General features: G+C 42.9%; 2 protein-coding genes and 1 long non-coding RNA gene across 3 annotated transcripts; 2 read left to right on the top strand and 1 right to left on the bottom strand.

Moving 5' to 3' along the window:
* Positions 1-18: 18 nt before the first annotated feature.
* On the top strand, positions 19-1,849 carry LOC118417979. The gene is made up of 3 exons (XR_004831419.1): positions 19-111; positions 313-385; positions 614-1,849. It is a non-coding gene; the product is annotated as an uncharacterized LOC118417979 (long non-coding RNA).
* A 3,811-nt stretch (positions 1,850-5,660) lies between these two features.
* On the top strand, positions 5,661-13,250 carry LOC118417190. Its single transcript, XM_035822639.1, has 5 exons — positions 5,661-6,527; positions 7,036-7,213; positions 11,166-11,251; positions 11,484-11,688; positions 12,103-13,250. Exons 1-5 carry the CDS (start codon positions 5,772-5,774, stop codon positions 12,381-12,383), a joined length of 1,506 nt encoding a protein of 501 aa, XP_035678532.1. The 5' UTR covers positions 5,661-5,771; the 3' UTR covers positions 12,384-13,250.
* Positions 12,913-17,553, bottom strand: LOC118417191 (protein IMPACT-A-like). The gene is given in 10 exon segments (XM_035822640.1): positions 12,913-13,537; positions 14,038-14,172; positions 14,632-14,722; positions 14,892-14,965; positions 15,218-15,427; positions 16,055-16,142; positions 16,315-16,377; positions 16,569-16,621; positions 17,044-17,172; positions 17,382-17,553. Coding segments are annotated over 10 exon segments (930 nt in total). The 5' UTR covers positions 17,418-17,553; the 3' UTR covers positions 12,913-13,486.
* Between the last annotated feature and the right edge of the window lie 9 nt (positions 17,554-17,562).

Below are 17,562 nucleotides of genomic sequence, written 5' to 3'. Positions count from 1 at the left end.
ATTGCCGTTGCAGGCAGAGACTGGCAGGCGCGTTACGGGGATCAGGACGGCGGCAGGGGCAGTGTGGGAGCCGTGTTCAAGGTCCAGCCCAGGGAGACCTTCAACGTTCACGTCAGACACTTTCTTTTCATCTTTTCCACACGACTCCCAATCTGACATGGTTAAAATTATGACTTTTCTCTCACTGCTGGCTAGATACATTGATCTATTGATTTATCTGTGTTAAGAGACAATTTCTGGAAATCTAACAATTTCCGTTGGGATTACTGGACATGTTCTCTTCGAGATCACGTTCACTGTTCCCTTCCTTAGGTCCGCTGGCCCAATGGAACGAAGGCCAACTACCGCTATCGCCCACCCGGCACAAAGGAAATTGAGCTGGAGGGTAGGTAAAATTCTAACGGTGAAATGATTCTATCTAAAGACTATAGAAAAGAGAATCACATCTGTGGGCAACATGCAAACCGTTGATTTGCATATATGGGACAAAACCATACCATCTGCATGGAACCAAACCATGCTATCTGTAAGTAAACATACCCTCGTGATATAGAGGAATGTACATGTGATGATTGTATTGACAGGTTTGAATGATTTGTTCCCTACTTTTTAGAACACGTCGTTGTGGGGACTGCCACTGTCCTGGCTGCCCTTCAGCTGGTGGGAGCCATAGGAGGGGATGACAGCAGTGATGACGACAGCCCGCCGTCCTCAGCCCGGTCTACAAAGTCTCGCGCCTGCAGTATCATGTAGACGGCACTACCGTGAACCTCAGACAAAGGGTTGTACAGAAACGTTTGAATGCGTCGCGATGTTGTCAATCGAGTGTGCTTTGCAGCCTCTGCCACCGCTTGAAACTTTCTCACAGTACGTCATGTCCTGAATGGATGTCCCTGTAGCTCAACTGGTAGCAACCTAACAGATGAGCGCCTGGTCCCAAAGAGTTTGTAATTGGGAGACCCCCGGTCAAAGCCTGGGAAGGGCATTTCGGTTAAGGCTGCACCCGTCTTTCGGGTGGGATATTAAATGGGGATCCCGTATCCGAGGAGATGTCTAGAGCACGTTAAAGGGGAATGGCTAGCAAAGCATTCCTGTAAAAGAAATACCCTGCCGTGTACTGAAACAACAGCAAGGTCGCCAAGGAAATTTGACTTGACTTGCGGCTTGGCGCACATTGATACCCTAAGATATTGATACACACATTGATACCCTAAGAATGTACTGTATAATGAATAGGGACCAATAATGGAGTTGTGTTAAACTCTGGATTTGCTTTACCCAAACAGACTTGACAAATATGGCTTTGCAAGTGAGGTTAAGACCTGAGGTTTCAAACATTGGTGTGTTTTTAAGCGATTGTTTTCGATGTACATCTTCAGGTCCATATTTTGTAATCCATTGTTGTTTCTACCATCAAATGTTTTGTATCCTACATGAGCCACTGTTTCCTATCCAACCAATTATTACCTCCGTCGGGAGAATTTGCGGATATTGCAGCGGAAGACGAAAGTCATTTCACCTAATGAGGAAAAAAGAAACCAATTACTTACAGAAGCGTCAAAAATCTATTTTTGCTTCCCCATCATTACAGATGAACAAAGAATCATCTTTCTAATGAAATTTAAGGATCGCACATATTATTGAAGAAGCAGTTGAATTCGTCTTCCCCCGCCTCCTACGAAGAAGTCAATCCCTACAAAGGCAGTTCTAGATCTTAGTACTTTTCTTTCTTGGTATAGATGTTATCTGTTAATGTCACTTTACTCATCATCATCATTCCATGCTATTTGTGCTTGTGCTTATCATAGCCATTGGGCATGTATTTGCAAATAAAAGATTATTACTTTTAGAGGGTATTGTTTTTGCCGGAGTCTGTGTTTGTATTTTTGTATGTCAGTTAATCACGTCCCGATAAAGCATGCCGACTGTGGGAATCATGGTAGTATCTTCAGCTAATACAATTTTTAAAACGACACCCCCATCTTGAAGGTAGGGTAGTACAACCATTCACTCATCAGATCTCTTTCGCCTGGCAACCACTGATGACTAGTACTTACTATCCAGGCTATGGGTTGTTTAAGACGCCCCCTTGCTACGTGTACATTGCCTTGGTTACTGCCTAGTGTTATGATAACTACTTGGACATACGTGGAAACAGATATTAAGGAAGTTGCAATTCCTGGTAAAGGGATTATCAAACACCTTAGCGACCTCAACAAACGCCATAACTCTTGTTATGCTAGCAAAGGCCGTAGGGCTAGGAGTACAGGGAGCCTGGTGTAAATGGGAGCTCCCACAGAGGAAAGTAACATGGTCCGAACTGTGGAGATTAGAACCATACCGTATTTCCTTCTTACTGCGATCAGTTTATGACACACTCCCATCTCCGGCAAATCTGCACAGGTGGGGATTGGTCGAGGACCCAGCATGTAAACTCTGCGGGGGTAGAGGCACCATGGCACACATCCTTTCAGGCTGTAAGGTGGCCCTCACACAAGGAAGATACAGATGGCGACACGATAAAGTCCTTGCAGTTCTGGCCAGCATATTGGAGAAGGAAAGAAAGAAGAACAAACAGCCCCACAGGAAAACAGCAGCATCAATCACTTTTGTGAGGGAGGGGGAAAAAAGACCAGCAACCTCACGTCCATCCAGCAACCTCTTGCAGAAAGCCAAAGCTTGGGAGATGAGGGTTGACCTAGGAAAGAAGCTACAGTTTCCATCGGTGGTCCACACGACCTTAAGACCCGATATTGTCCTGTTCGCAGATGGCAACATAGTGATGATAGAACTGACTGTGCCTTGGGAAGAGGGATGTGACCTGGCGCATGAAAGGAAAAGAAGTAAATATCAAGAGCTGCTGCTAGAATGCAGGGGAAAAGGGTGCAACACATGGCTGTTCCCTGTGGAAATTGGATGCAGAGGATTCCCGGCAGCATCATCATGGAAATTACTTAAAGACCTGGGCCTAACAGGTAGAGAAAGGAAGGAAGCAACAAGACTGTTGGGGGAAGCAGCAGAGAAGGCCTCCTGTTGGCTGTGGCTCAAGAGAGACGAGCAGAATTGGAGACCAGAGGGGCGAGGCGAGCAGTGAGTGGCCACCACTGCTGACCGGTCAGCACGAGGATGTAGCGGGACAAGGTCGAAACATCCTGTGAATGTTGACTACCCGCCTGACGACGTCGGACCCCTCTGAGAACCAGAATCTCCCACCAAAGAAGGTGGGTGATTTCCACGCATCTCGGATGTATTTAAAGAATTATACCTGTACCCGGACGCCTCAGATTGACACAGGCACGTGCCTACCGTAGGGCGTGTGGACTGTAATGGCCCGGCTCCATCAAATCAGACACGCGGTGTGTCAGGGTTGATTAAGCCATCAAATATATTGCTTGGACAGGCACTCCCGTTAATCAACACCGGACAATGTACCCACTTACAGGTCAACTGTTTCATTCGAGCGGTGCTGGCTTTCATTCTATTGTAGGGGGCGCTGGTTCGGTAGTTTCAACGTTGGCTAGGTTCTCTTATGCCGGGAAAGGGAGTTTGCAGGGTAAACTACTTTTCTAGACAAACTCCCCTCTCCGACAGTCCATTTCCGGCACAGGAGAACCTAGCCAACGTTGAAACTACCGAAACAGCCCCCCCCCCTCCATAAAATAAAAGCCACCGGTGCATCCTCCTCGAAGTCTTCGAAGGGGGCTACCGAAAACTGTAGTGTATTGTATCCGTCTCACGCGTCTGGTGAACGTATGGAAAATGTACTCTCTCTCTCTCTCTCTTTCTCTCTCTTTGGCAGTGAAGGAGCGTTTCTATGTACCGATATGGCAGTGTATAAGGCCTCACGCTTTTCCCAGTGACATTCTCATCCTCCGGCCGAGACAGTTTTAGAAATTCAAAAGCTGTTTCTTGAGGTTGTGATATTAGATAACCACCCACATACACCCCCGCCACTGTTCACGCAAATCCTGCAAAGTAACGGGAAACCGAATTCAAACTATGGATGACAGCAGCAGCTGCTAGTTCAGAGGTATAACGTTAACTGTATATTTTCCACGTTGGGTAATGCACACTTTCTGCATCTCTAAAAGCAATGGGATTAAATCTCGTTTTTCTTGTGGCTTGTGACATTTTCCTGGGGCATTTTCAATCAGTTATGTAGGTCAGAAGGCGATGCAATAACAGTACTATTACGGATGGGCAGTAGGGTAAAACGAAATAGTTGAAATTGTAGAGGTACTTCTATTCCGACGGAAGCGAAACGGCTATCATTATCATTATCGTACCATCTTGTCATTGATTCTCAATGACTCTCTTCCTCTACCTCCCCCTATCCGATCAATAGTTCTGGCTATTCGCAGGTCTTCAAACGATCATAGTAATCCATTAATGCAATCTAAAGCTATACATTTCTACCTTTGGCTGTTCACGATTTAAGATATTGGCCTAACTGAGTTCCGTATGGATAAAATCGTTTTAATCGTAAACTATGCCGTCCTTAATTTTCGTATTTCTGTCCCAGCAGATACAATGTTTCACACACTAGTGTCACATTTCCACACCGGGCAGTTTGCGGCACCGGGAACGGTATATTCAAGAATGAAATAAAAGACAACAAAAACACAACAAGCAACACACACACACACAAAAAAAAAGATAAGTCATAAGCTTATTTCGTTCCCGCAGTAAGCCCGACCGGGCCCGGTTTGGAAATGTGACTCTGAGCTGACAACATTACTAAGAGCTGAGAGCATTACGTCAGAGGTAACTCAAGTATCTCGTCGTGTGTCGGCCGCTCCAGAGATCCGGATTTACCGAGACGCCTCAGACATAGGATTTGTCGCTGATGTAGTGGCACAGTGGTATAACAGTGACGCATCCCGGTGTTTCGTGTATGCCAATATCAACATACAAAAGACAGCCGGAACCGTCCACACAGACACGCAGTTCCCTATTTATGGTCGGCAGGTATAATTAATAAAGCTGTTCTTACGCCGGAATCCCATGGACGCCTGCGAGTCGGAACAAAAAAACCATGGCCATTGTTTTTCTTGTCTCTTAGCGGAGATGTAGCGATGATGTACAGTCATTAGAGTGCTGTGTCATCCCCTGGGATGTGACATACAGGCGACCCCTGCGTCGATCTCAATTTTTCTATTTCAGTCTAACCTGTTGAATTTTAAGTTATAAAAATGTACTCCATTTAAGACACTTGGACGATTCTATCGATGAATAAGCAATTGAAGAGACCTAGGTACGCTTTACACAACTCAGATTACCACAACATGAAGAAACGTTATCTGATACTGTAAAAATACAAAACAAATCCATCACTGATATGTTTTGGCCATGGACAGATAACAAAAGTCTTTGGAATCAATTATTCATGGACAGCCCTACCTGTGGAATTATACCTCCGTGCATAGAAGATTACATTGCGTGCGGAAGGCCCGGCACGCCATATTTGTATGGCCTATAAGCGGCTAGGGCAGTGTCCATACCTTCTACACTGTAGGTGAGACATCAAAGCAATTTTGTGGACAGCATACAGGAGTACAGGTTCAACATTCCACTTGCTTTACATCATTCTGTGGCTAACATGTCTGTACCAGTGGGGAATGTTGTAGTTTACTGCGTAGGCTAGGCTGATGACGTGTCTGACGTGAAACCAACATTTGCATTGGATTGGCCTCGGTCAGAAATTGCCTGAAATTCTTTCCACGGCGGTAAATGTTCTTTTCTGCCGTGTGTTTCCTGCAGGGTGTCCAGTCATGACGTTAGAGTCGGGGAGGCCGGGCGGCAGGGGACCTTCTGGTGGGTGCAAGCGCCGCTTGCGGTTCAGAAAACTCAAGGCCTTTTCTGAATCGTTGACTCGTTTCAAAGGTCGGTTTCAAGCCCGGTCTGAAGGAGAGGAAAATGAGCGAAGTACGGCGGACCCTGGCGCGGCACCGCCCGTGCAGACGCCCACAGGCCTCGGCTACAGACTCTCCGCCTTGTCCAAGTCCATGACGTCGCTGACTTCCATTGGAGCTACAAGTACGAGTCCACCTGTGGCGGGACAGGAATCGGACACTGAGACTGGCAGAGAGGTGGGACCAGGAACGGGACGGACCGCAAGATACCGCAAGAACGTGCAGAAGGCCGTGCGAGGCAGACTCTCCTCTCTGTCTCGCTCGCTCGGCAATCTAACCGACAGTAATGCCAGCTTGCATGAAAGTCACAGAAGAAACGAAGAGGACCCACCGGGAGCACAAGCCACGGAGAACGGGCCCGGCGGAGGATTACAGTGGCTCTCCCGCTCACTCAGTAACCTTGTGGGACTAGGGGGTGAACTCAGACATGAAAAACTAGCTGGGTTCGACAATATTTGCTACGCGGGCTTTGAAGAAACTCAGAGACACACAGCGAACGGTTTCGATAATGTTTGTTACGGTGCTCTAGACGACGATGAAGAGAATGACGGTCTTCCATCATCTAGATGTGATAGTGGAAAAGGACAAGCAAGCCATTCAAGTCATCCAGGCGAGGTTTGTTGAGTCATCATTCTTGTATGGAAAATATAGACACAATTGATGTTACTGCTGGTAAAGAGGCATGGTATCAGTATGATCTGAGACATGGATTGTCAAGGCAGGATGATCTTTGATACGAAGTTTTTAAGTTCATTTTTGTCCTTCCTTTGAAAAACGTTTGAAATGTAGACGAGTAACGTCGATAGCGCACAGTGATACAGCAAGAAACAGATCACCGAGCAAATCCCCTGTTGTTGGAGAACCACCCGATAGCTTACACAGTATTATTTAATAATGGTGGATGCGCTCTACTTGCTAACAGTCATTGCTGCACACAAAGACGGCGTCGTTTTCGCTAGGGGTGTAATTTTTTTAGGAAACAACATTGGCTTTTATACGGTCATATGCATGTCGAGTGCAGTGCTAATAGCAAATGAACGCATTAGTGGTGATTCTATGTAGGATACCACGGCAACTGATCTGTTTTTGGCTCCTAATCAGCCGTTGATTACCATGATCACAGTGTGCCGGGTACCGCGTGGTTGTGATGGGTGCAGAGAACGTGGGGAAGACGGAGCTGGTGCACCAGTTCCTGGGGATGGGGCGGCTGGCCTACCTCAACCCTGCCGCTGACGTGCCCGCAGAGGAAGACGACGACTCGTCATTTGAGGATCCTTACGCCGATCCAGACCAGATGGGAGGTAAAGACAATATGGTGTGATGGGCATGAGATACCACTATGTAACCTTTCCTGCTACATTTGAAACGCATTTTAACTATGTGATACAACGAATACGTAATAAATACCCGCGGCAACATCCATACCACATTTCACGTGTTACCGATAACACAGACAAAATTGTATCTGCAAATTGTAATAGCTATTACAGACGTATTATGAATCATACTGCTGCCTTTGTGTTTACAACGAAAAAAAGTCACATCTGTGCTTTCTGTGCTTAAATGGGTACAAAAGGCAGAGTCGTGATGCTAGTAGCTAAGTTTTCTTACCATTCAGAATATCACAACCCTACCAAATGATTTTGACGTTTGAAATGATCCCTTCCCCAACTTAATCCGCCTGTTTGCCGGTACCAGGCTTTCATATTTGCCTTCAGGCATGGGTTTCACACATATATCATTTACTGACTACTCGCTTTTGTTAAAGGCCGACGGGACTTGGAATAAATTGTGACTAAAAACAATTACAAACGTCAACGTTTACATACGTAGTTGCCCAGTTTGCAACCGATGCATTGGAGTGTCAACTTGGCATTGGTCGGTGTGTCCCCGTGCGGCTACCATTGTGAGCTTTGTATAGGTAATGGACAATTCATGTTGTGGAGGGTTCTATCTATATATAGACTGTGGTCAAATTTATATCATACTTACAAAGGCTCTGTTGATGTATTCTTCAACAGTTTTATGATGATGAAACGCTGGTTGTGTACTCAATGTGCGTTTACATTTAACATACAACACCATTAGTTTTTGATTACTTTAACCAGCTTGAAGACGTCCATCTCCGGTATACTTAGTTTAGATATGCAATAGTATATTGTACTAGACGGAGCTATGTTATAGATCTCTTTAGACGCAATTTTTCATGGTGGCAAATATTTGTGACCGTAATTATGTTATTGGTCATTAAATTTGTCTCTATTAGATGTACCATCCGTTCACGTTTGGCAGGCTCAGAGAGTAATGAACTTCATACCACCATCGTCATTGAGTCAGACATGTTTCTGCTCAGTGTACTTCATAAAACCAAAGTATAGCACGCCCTCTGTTTGCAACCCTAGTCACGAAAGCAATATAAGACATACACGATATAGGCGGCCTTGGTTCATAGGGTAATACCAATATCGTCTGCAGAAAAGTTGCTGGAATCTAAAGTAGGCCTTACTGTGTGTTATACCATTACTGATGACGGGAACTTCGGCCCACACAAGAAGCTCGCGTAGAGCCATAAAATCAGACATGAATAACACGGCTGGTGTTTACGGATTGAGCAATAATCGTCTGTTATCGTTACGTGTACAACATATGACGGACGACAGGTAAAAACAAACATTGGGTAGTAACAAGTCTATCTGCTTCTGCCCGATACCTCACCAAAATAAGTACGAGAAGAATACTGGTAGTATCAGTTTGAGTGGTATAACTACCATACATTCAAGATTTGGCATAATACTTTAGTAGTTCATTTGTATATTGTAATCTGGACTCCAATGAACATACTTTTTAGGGATCTGTTCTAGTACTAGTGCGTCATTATAGACTTCTTAGGATGAAGCAGCTAAAAAGTTGTGCCGAGGATTTTATCGCTATGTATGTTCTGTCACGTTGTTTTGCATTGCTAAAATTTGTCCTTGTCCGTGGTGCTGAACAGTTTGCTTCTATTGCACACCCGGTAAACCGCCTTGTGTCGTAACGCACCAGGTCTGTACACTGTGCACAAACAGTTGCAAGTTGCGTACTCAAGACAGATTTAATTGATCCTCTCACACCGGGGATGACTCCTACTCTTTTCAATAAGTGTGGTGGGTTCTTTTACATCCTTGACGTGCGGCTTCTTTTACCGTCCTATCCGAGGGACGTCCCTAACGTTAGGTACTCGTTTTCACCTGGGTGAGGTGAGAAAATTCATGTTTAGTGCTTTTGCAAGGGTACAACGTTGGAATATGTCAGGGAACCCGAACCCAGGACCTTTGAGCCAAACACCTTATTTGAATTACACAGGCCTTATTCGTACTCCGAGCTTTCACTGGAAGTGTTCAAGCCATTAAAATTTGTCCGTTGCCATTCAGATCTACTCGGTTGTAGCATCTCAAAGCTGTCCAACGAACATAACAGTGCCGTGACTTGCAGCGGTCTGCGTGACCGGATCTAGACTGTAACTACATGATTGCCATGGATCAATGCTGACGCAAATACGCCCCCTTGACGTAGAACTCATTACCAAGCGGCTTTCTACAAAGAGTCTTGGCGTAGTCGCAAAGTGCAGGGGATAAGGGGATTCAAAACAGTACAGATCCTCTTGTTTTCCATCCCGTATATAGAAGTAGGCCCTTGTATACATGATATTTAAAGAGAAGCACCGCTCCTACGTTCTTGGCGAGTCCTGGGGCTTGATGTGCGTAGATGGTGTGGGTGCTAATGGAGGGTGTCCTCGTGATGGTGCTTCATGGTGTCTAATGAAGTGATGAAACTGTAAGAGCTCGCACTTTCGCACTTTCTCAATTGGACAAAAGTCCTACATCTACATTCCACTACCCCCAGATAGCTCTATCAGGGGCAAAGTGTGTGTGTGTGTGTGGGGGGGGGGGGGTCCTGGGCTAAGGCGGGGAAGCTACCAGCCTGGCACGGAACGACCCAACTGCGGGGGCTGTTACAACCTTGCCAGGCTGGGAGTTCCACTCCGGTATAGTTTGCGAAAAAAAAAAATTGTCAGTGTCAGTTCGGGCTTGTATGGGCTGTTGTTCGGTTGCTCTCCTTTGGGTGCGCCACTGGGCTGGTTTGAGAACTAGTGGTGTCAATATTAATATGGTTGTTTATAATTTGTAAAATGTAGTAAGAAGTCCCGGTAAGCGTGTTTCCGGGTGAAAACGATGGAGTCACAAATAGTTTCAAATGTCTACAGTAAGTGCCAGTCATAGCCGGTCAAGGACAGACAATACTGATGGACCCGGCAAGTCTGAGCCGGGACAATCGTTAAGCTTTGACATGTGCGTCTGAAGCTTAAGCTTATTACGTACAGCTTCACGTCAAAGATTAAGGCAATTACACAGGGGAAGTAATGACCATTTAAGTCGTGGATAACGTAGACAAACAGCGAAGGGGGATGATCTTAAGGAGTACTGGCATTGACTAGTTTACAGAATGTGTCGTGGTTTGGGTTGTTGGTGCTTCTCAGCTCAAACGGCGTTGCGTTGGGTAGAGGCATGAATCTGTCATCTGTCTGAGACTTTGACAGAACTTGAAGACAGACAATTCTTGTATGAGGAGATAGACGATTCTAAAAAAGGGATTGTTTTTTGGAAGTATTTGTTCTCAATAAACAATTTACTGTTAATATCCAAATGAATCATTGGTCGATGTAGTTCCATGTAAAAGACTGCCATGAAATTAGGTCATATCGGCAGTGAAATATCCTCATCAGTCATCTATAATTCACGGCGCGAACCGTTAGACAATACAGAATGTCGTGAGATATTCAATTGTGTGTACATGGGCACTGATATGACACTAATTGATAAGCTTTGTATGGCGTATCCAGTCATATCTTTTAATGGCCTCGTAGTTGTTTGTTGCTGGGCAGTACAGAATGAAGAGCGCATCCCATGGTTACTTGGTTGCCTAGTAAAGCCCCCCAGGTAGCTTTCGGAAACGAACAATATGATAAGAAAAGTAACAAAACACACAGAACGTCAAAAATTTAAGGAGCATAATTTGTATATATTCCTTGGTAAACACTTCATTTTTTTCGTTTCCGCAAACATCCTGGCCGGGGCCCGTTTCGGCAAAGGGACCTAAGCCAAAGTAATAGTGGAATGATGATCAGTACCAACCCACATGCCAACGCGGCAGATTTCTTGAATGATATGAGCAGGACTTACATCAGACTAACGTTACTTCCCCTGAATGTTACAGAGCATCACTTCGGTACGGTGTACGAGAGAGAACTGAAAGTCGGCGGCGAGAACACCAAGCTATGGATTCTGGACATGTCTGCCAAGGTGCTACTCATGTCATAATCTTTCTCTTTAATTCATACCATATCTGTGAATTAACGCATTGAGTTACTCGTAGATGTGATATCATATGAATCACAGCGATGGATGAAGACATGTTGTCTTACAGGTATAAACTTACATTTATGAGATTACATTTAATTTTCACCGAGGTTCAAAAAGATTCGGTGTACTAGTCAAGCCTTGCGGTCTTACTTCGTTGTCTTTTCCCTCCAAGGATCTGCGGGAAGATATCGACCACAGTTACCTGGAGGTTGGGAACGCCTTCGTGGTGGTTTACTCGTGCACGGACACGGCCAGCTTTAACGAGGCGCTGAACACGTGCGCCACCTTGCGGCAGAGACGGCGGGCATGTGGAACACCTGTCATCCTGGTGGCCAACAAGAGCGACCTGGTCAGGTGCAGGCAGGTGTGTCCGAAAGGTGAGCTTACGTTTCAAGCCTTCTTTTCTCTTTAGGGCATTTACAACATAAGCCCGTATTGTATAGTCCATGAATGTGCATGTGTCCTTGTAACTTTTGAAAGGCAAGTCTATATAAAATATTCATTGATTGGATTACTTTCGTTAAATGGAAGAATCTATTATTCAGTCTACAAACGGGGCATATGTTGCCATTTCAACAATCAAGGAACTCAATTTTTTATCTCAACATTTACAAGATGCTGTGTCTTGAAAATTAATGTCTGCTGAATGCAATAAAACCACAGTTGCTATCTTTTTTTTACATGTCAATATGACTGCCACTATATACATGATGCAATACACCGGAACTAAATGAAAGGTCCAAATGATTTGATCACACAGGCATCCATTTAATATGTTTTCATGTTTCCAGAGGCCGTCTCCTGCGCCTTGGTCCTGGACTGTAAGTTCATCGAGACGTCAGCCATGTACGACCTAAACGTGGACCTCCTGTTCGAGGGTGTGGTCCGACAGCTGCGGCTGCGTGGGAGAGGAATCTCAACAGACAAGCCAACAACCGTCGAAGCATGCGCAGGCGACGGCCACGGACGGTACAAGAAGAAACTACAAAATTTTGTTGACCAGTTCTTGCCAGTTCAGGACAGAATGGCCAAACTGAAGGCCAAGTCATGTGGTGACTTATCTGTTCTGTAAATAGTCTTACCATCACAGTACCATATAATAGCTAATTGACATGTGCCAGTGAGGTAATGTTGCATTCACCTGGTACATGTGTGCAGTCTAATCTCGATGGATGATATCTTTGGTGACTTAAGTCTTATTTTATGGTGAACTTAAATCTGTGTGTTATATGTGTATGTATTGTTTTATTCAAAATATTCATACTTCTTAGTCTTAAAATACTCTCCAAGCAGAGGTTAGATTTGGGCTGTTTTTTTACGTGTTTTAGATGTTTCATCTGGCTTTCTATTTTGTACCGTTTCCTTTATGTTTGGCCACAAGTCATAAAGAAAATGGTACAAAATACAAAGCCGGATAAAAAAGCCTAAAAAACAGCTGGAGCCAAACCTCTTCTTGGAAAGTATCAAAACAGATATTCTCCATCAATGTAATAGATGTATGATATATAAATAATATGATGCTGTGAAGTTGTTCTCATGTAAATGTTATCAATGATTAGTTCAATGTTTTAAATGATGATGTTTGTTGTCCTGAACATTTATTGCTGCCAGTGGTCCCTGTGTATCAGCCTGACTGCCTGTACCTATTCAACACAACATGTTCTTGCCATGCAATTCAAAGTAAAATAATCTTAGAAATTAATAATTCCATTATTTTCCATTATTAATTCCAATAAGGAATTACATCTATGTGTAGACTTCTAATACTACATACATAAGAAAATTATTAGCATCATATACATTATTGCCAATGCTTCATGAGAAATTGCACTGTATGTTCAAAACATACTTTAAGTCTTTAAGAAAAAGCCATGGAATAAAGTGACATTACCATATGATTATGGTTCATTCTATCTAATAAAAAGCAGTAAAAATTGAACAGGCATAGTTGGTATTATTCAATTAATGACACATCAAAGACAACTATGATATATTAAAATTATTCCACATTAACAATATTCCTTAGCTTAGAGTTTCTTCATATGAAATCTGTACGACTTCATTTCATATATTCTGTACCTAAATAGAGTTTCTAGTTACTTCTGCTATCCCTGCAACAAGACATATGTTTCAGAAAATTGATTCTTTAATGGCACTTAAGTTGATAAATCCCTGTCATTTACTCTTCTTTGACTTTGTCTTCTTTCCTTTTGAGGCACTGTCATCCTAGAAAGAAAAGCAAACAGGAGTAATGGACATACATGAATGGATATGGCAAAAATCTAAAACACTTTTGTTCACTCATAGTCATAAGGCCACACTGACTCAATTTTATGGGTGACGTCTTCAGGAGACGGCAAGACTAATGCACGATGACAAAAAAAAATCCAGCAAACTAAATGCTCTTAACCACAATACTAAACATCCAGTCCATTTTTGTCTTTTGTTCACCTCTAGTTAGACTGTAAGAGACACTGATTGTCGCCATAGCAATGATATTATATGGAAACAAGGGCGCTGTGGCCTCATGCCCTGACCATGTGCCCCCTTACCTTGGAGAGAAGATCCTCTGGCAAGTATGAAATTCTGATTCACCAGGGATGGTATTGGGTCACTTATGGCCACATTTTATAACAACAGGCAAAAATCAATGTGGGCATGGACGACGTCCATAAAATTAAGTCAGTGTGACTTCAAGAGAAACAACAATGCAGCTGGATCCTGACCTTAGCTTGCAGGTATCCGCAGGTGTCCAGGATGTTCCGGGTGCAGTTGTTGATGTGTTTGAACCTGTCAGGTCCCAGGAGGATCCCTCCGTACCACCTGGACACAATCACCAGCACATTCCTCACATCAAGGATCTGGGAAATACCAAAAAGAGAACAGGCATCAAAGTCTTGATGTGATGAGAATAGATATGTATATTGGTGTATTATTTCATGATTCTGGAGAAACAATCACTTCAAGGTCTTATGAAAATCTACATGTATCCACATATTAAATATGAAGACAATCCATCTAGGCATTCTCTAGTTATTCTACACATGCACACACACACATACGCTACCCAAAACATAACCTTCTTGGCAAAGGTAAAAATATAGACAAGGTTAGAGCACATTTGGTTAATTCTTAAGTGCTATTCCAGCTAGGGAAATGTAAGGTTTGGAAAATACAGACATCTAGAGGTAAAATCCATTCCTCTCAGTTCTGCAGGTGTTTGAGGTCAAAGCGCTCTTTTACTTGTCATCTTAATCAACAATTCATGCTTTCCTGGAGTATACAATCATTCCTAAGCTGGAGTCACTTTCTCATAGTACCTCCATTATGTGCAGCATACGGCCCCCCGCTGCAGTCTCGCCATCATCATCACAATCTTGGATGAAAGAATTCCTGTCTTCACAAAAGATTCTGAAAGAACAAAAGTCAACGTCACAGGAGAAATAAAGATGGGAAAAGGGGCAAAATGTGGTCAAGTATTGGTAAGAAAAGAAAATGGATATTGAATGGAGAAAACTTTATCTTAATGAAAACAAAGAAACAAACATTACAAATTAAAGCATTAGATGTTGGACTTCACCTGTAGGCCAGGATGTTGTGTGTAGCGTTAGCTATCTTCTTGTTCTCCATCAGTTTCCCCTGCACCAGTTTTACCTGACAAAAGTTAAACAAAACATGTATCAACATCATACAGAGCTCTCTAACGTACCAATATGTAACTACAGTGCCAAATTTGCCATCCATAGAAACCATAGATCCTGAGGAGATCCTGAGGTACATAGTTTGAAAAATGTACAGACAGCGATGCTCTTACATGTATATTGCAAACTTTAAAGACTGTTTTAAGAGTCATGAAAAATCTCTATGCTCATCAAACAGTAGAAAAGATTGGCCCACCCATCTCACCTGCCTGACAGACACCACAGGTGCCAGGTGTGCCTGGAAGGTGCTCCTCTTGTCTGTGACTGGCTCCCCATGGTGGATGGGTGGGAGTTCCTCATCTTTTGGATCAATCAAGAATCTTCTCAGATAAACTATAAGACTCTGCTATAGCTAACTCAAATTTGCTGGAGTGATACAGTTCTCTGCCACTTTTGACATGAAAAAAATGCATGTCTAGAAAATGCATCTGCAAAAGCCATATTATCAACAACAACTGATATAGCAATTGTCTTTTTGAAATGGTGCAGAGGTGATTTCTGGATCAATCTTTAAACATGAAAGTTACAAACACAAGATGACAAACTAAATGCAGAGCATTGTTTTGTCTAACCTTAGTTACAGTCTAATAGAAGTTTTTAAAAACTTTTGCAAGGACTATAAAAATGGTTAAATCTTGGGGCTAACCTTGTAAAGGAGAAAGATCACTATCTGAGGAAGCAGAAGAGATTACAACTGTGACTGTTTCCTCCACATCGTCTTGCTCAAAACTTTTTTTGGCACTGCTTGATTGACCTTTTGTGAGAAACACAAAAAAGGAGAAATCAGTGTCTGTGGGTCAGTTTTGTAATCTGCATATTAAACAAAGCAACAAAACATGTACCACAGTGGAGCTCATGCAGTGAAAGATGGTAAAAGATATCTGCAAATTGTTAGAAACATCAATACAATTACAAATTGTGCACTGGGTCAATGGAGCATCTTAACAGTTTTAAAAACATTGACTCTGAGAAGAAAATTCAGACATAATAATGCGTTCAGAACAACAAAATAAACAAAGATGTCTCTTTTATGACAGGCCACACCTGACTGGTCCCTTTCTTCTTTCTCCAGGAGAAATTCTCGGACTTTCTCCACCCACAGAAAAAGAACTGGCTCCCCAATGTTCTGTCTGTCATGAAAGAAAAGTAAAAATATAATCAAACATTTGAAAAAAAAAAAGAAATGAAGCAATTTATGCCTAATGAAGACAAGTCATGAATTAGATGCAAGGCAACCAAGGAGATTTCATCAGTTGAATTGATGACGGCTCCTTGGGGCAACAGAAGGCTGAAAAAACTTACAAGTACACTTCATCCAGACTTCTAGATAGTTCAATTCGTTCTTGTCCTTTTAACCATGGTGCACTGAAAAAAGGAAGTAAATAAAAAATCAGCTACAAATTGTGATAAAGTGATAAATTCCAAAACAGAAATCATCACCTATAAATCATAATCTACATACATGTAGTATGAGCCTTGTAAGGAATACAGAGTATCTTAAGTGCAATCTTAAGGAGTTAACAAAAGTTAAGAAATTAAACTGTGTAACTACTTACTTCAACTCATAGATGGGAGGAGACAATTTTGGGTAGTCAGTGGGTAAAATAACCTGCAAGGGAAAGATTGTTGTAAGCTTTCATATACTGTAAATGCATTTAGGTTCATGGGGATTTAATTTTGGGCAGCAGGAAAACGGAGTGTTCAAAGTTGTTCTAAGTTTGCAATAGCGCCATATACTGTAATCACATACTGTAATGGCAAAATGTTTGCAGGGGTTTTGAGTTTGTGTACAGGGGCCACCATGAACACTGTGAACATTTCTACATTTACAGTACTACTACTATTATATTGGAAACATTTGGGAACACTCCTCACGTTTAAATCCTATATAAAGAGTACCTCAATGTTTGTATCAAAAGACAATTCTTGAACTTAAGATAAGATCAACAAGATTTTGAAATGAAGAGTTAGTAATTACACCTCCTTTCTGCTAAATACAAAGCATCAACAAAGTAAGAAACTTTGTTGTACCTGAAGACACAGTGCCCACTGCTGTTTGTCCTCCCCATCCGTGACCTGTATACAGTACACACGGGACACCTCATCCACAACACACCACTCATCTCCATAGATGGCTGACAGGGCCTCTATCTCCTCCACCTGTAGTGAAACGTATTAAACGTTACACAATGCAAAACTTTTCAAACGTTGGACGTGTAACGTTACATATTCATAGACGGGAGAATGAAACAATATGGTTATTTCTAAAAAAATTAAAATTTGTAAATGGTGAGCGACGGGATCGTTCATGAATAAAGTTAGGTCGTCCCAACGTTCCGCCCCCTTTTCGCCCCCCACCCCCATTTCACCTGAGCTGCCAAATTGTCGTCCGTCTCTGCTTCCATCTTGTAACCAGGATCAACCCTGAGGCATCTGTAGTGTGCATGAGTTTGTAGTTCAGCTGTTGGAAGGGTAAACGGTCAAATCGTGAAAACCAGATCCGTTTTTAACAACGATTTTTGGAGAAGTTCGCGCTAGCAGACGCCAAAA

The sequence above is a fragment of the Branchiostoma floridae genome, chromosome 6 (assembly GCF_000003815.2).
Source record: "Branchiostoma floridae strain S238N-H82 chromosome 6, Bfl_VNyyK, whole genome shotgun sequence".
NCBI classification, from domain to species: domain Eukaryota; kingdom Metazoa; phylum Chordata; class Leptocardii; order Amphioxiformes; family Branchiostomatidae; genus Branchiostoma; species Branchiostoma floridae.
The sequence above is the reverse complement of the archived record's forward strand: the minus strand, read 5'-3'. Positions and strand labels throughout refer to the sequence as shown.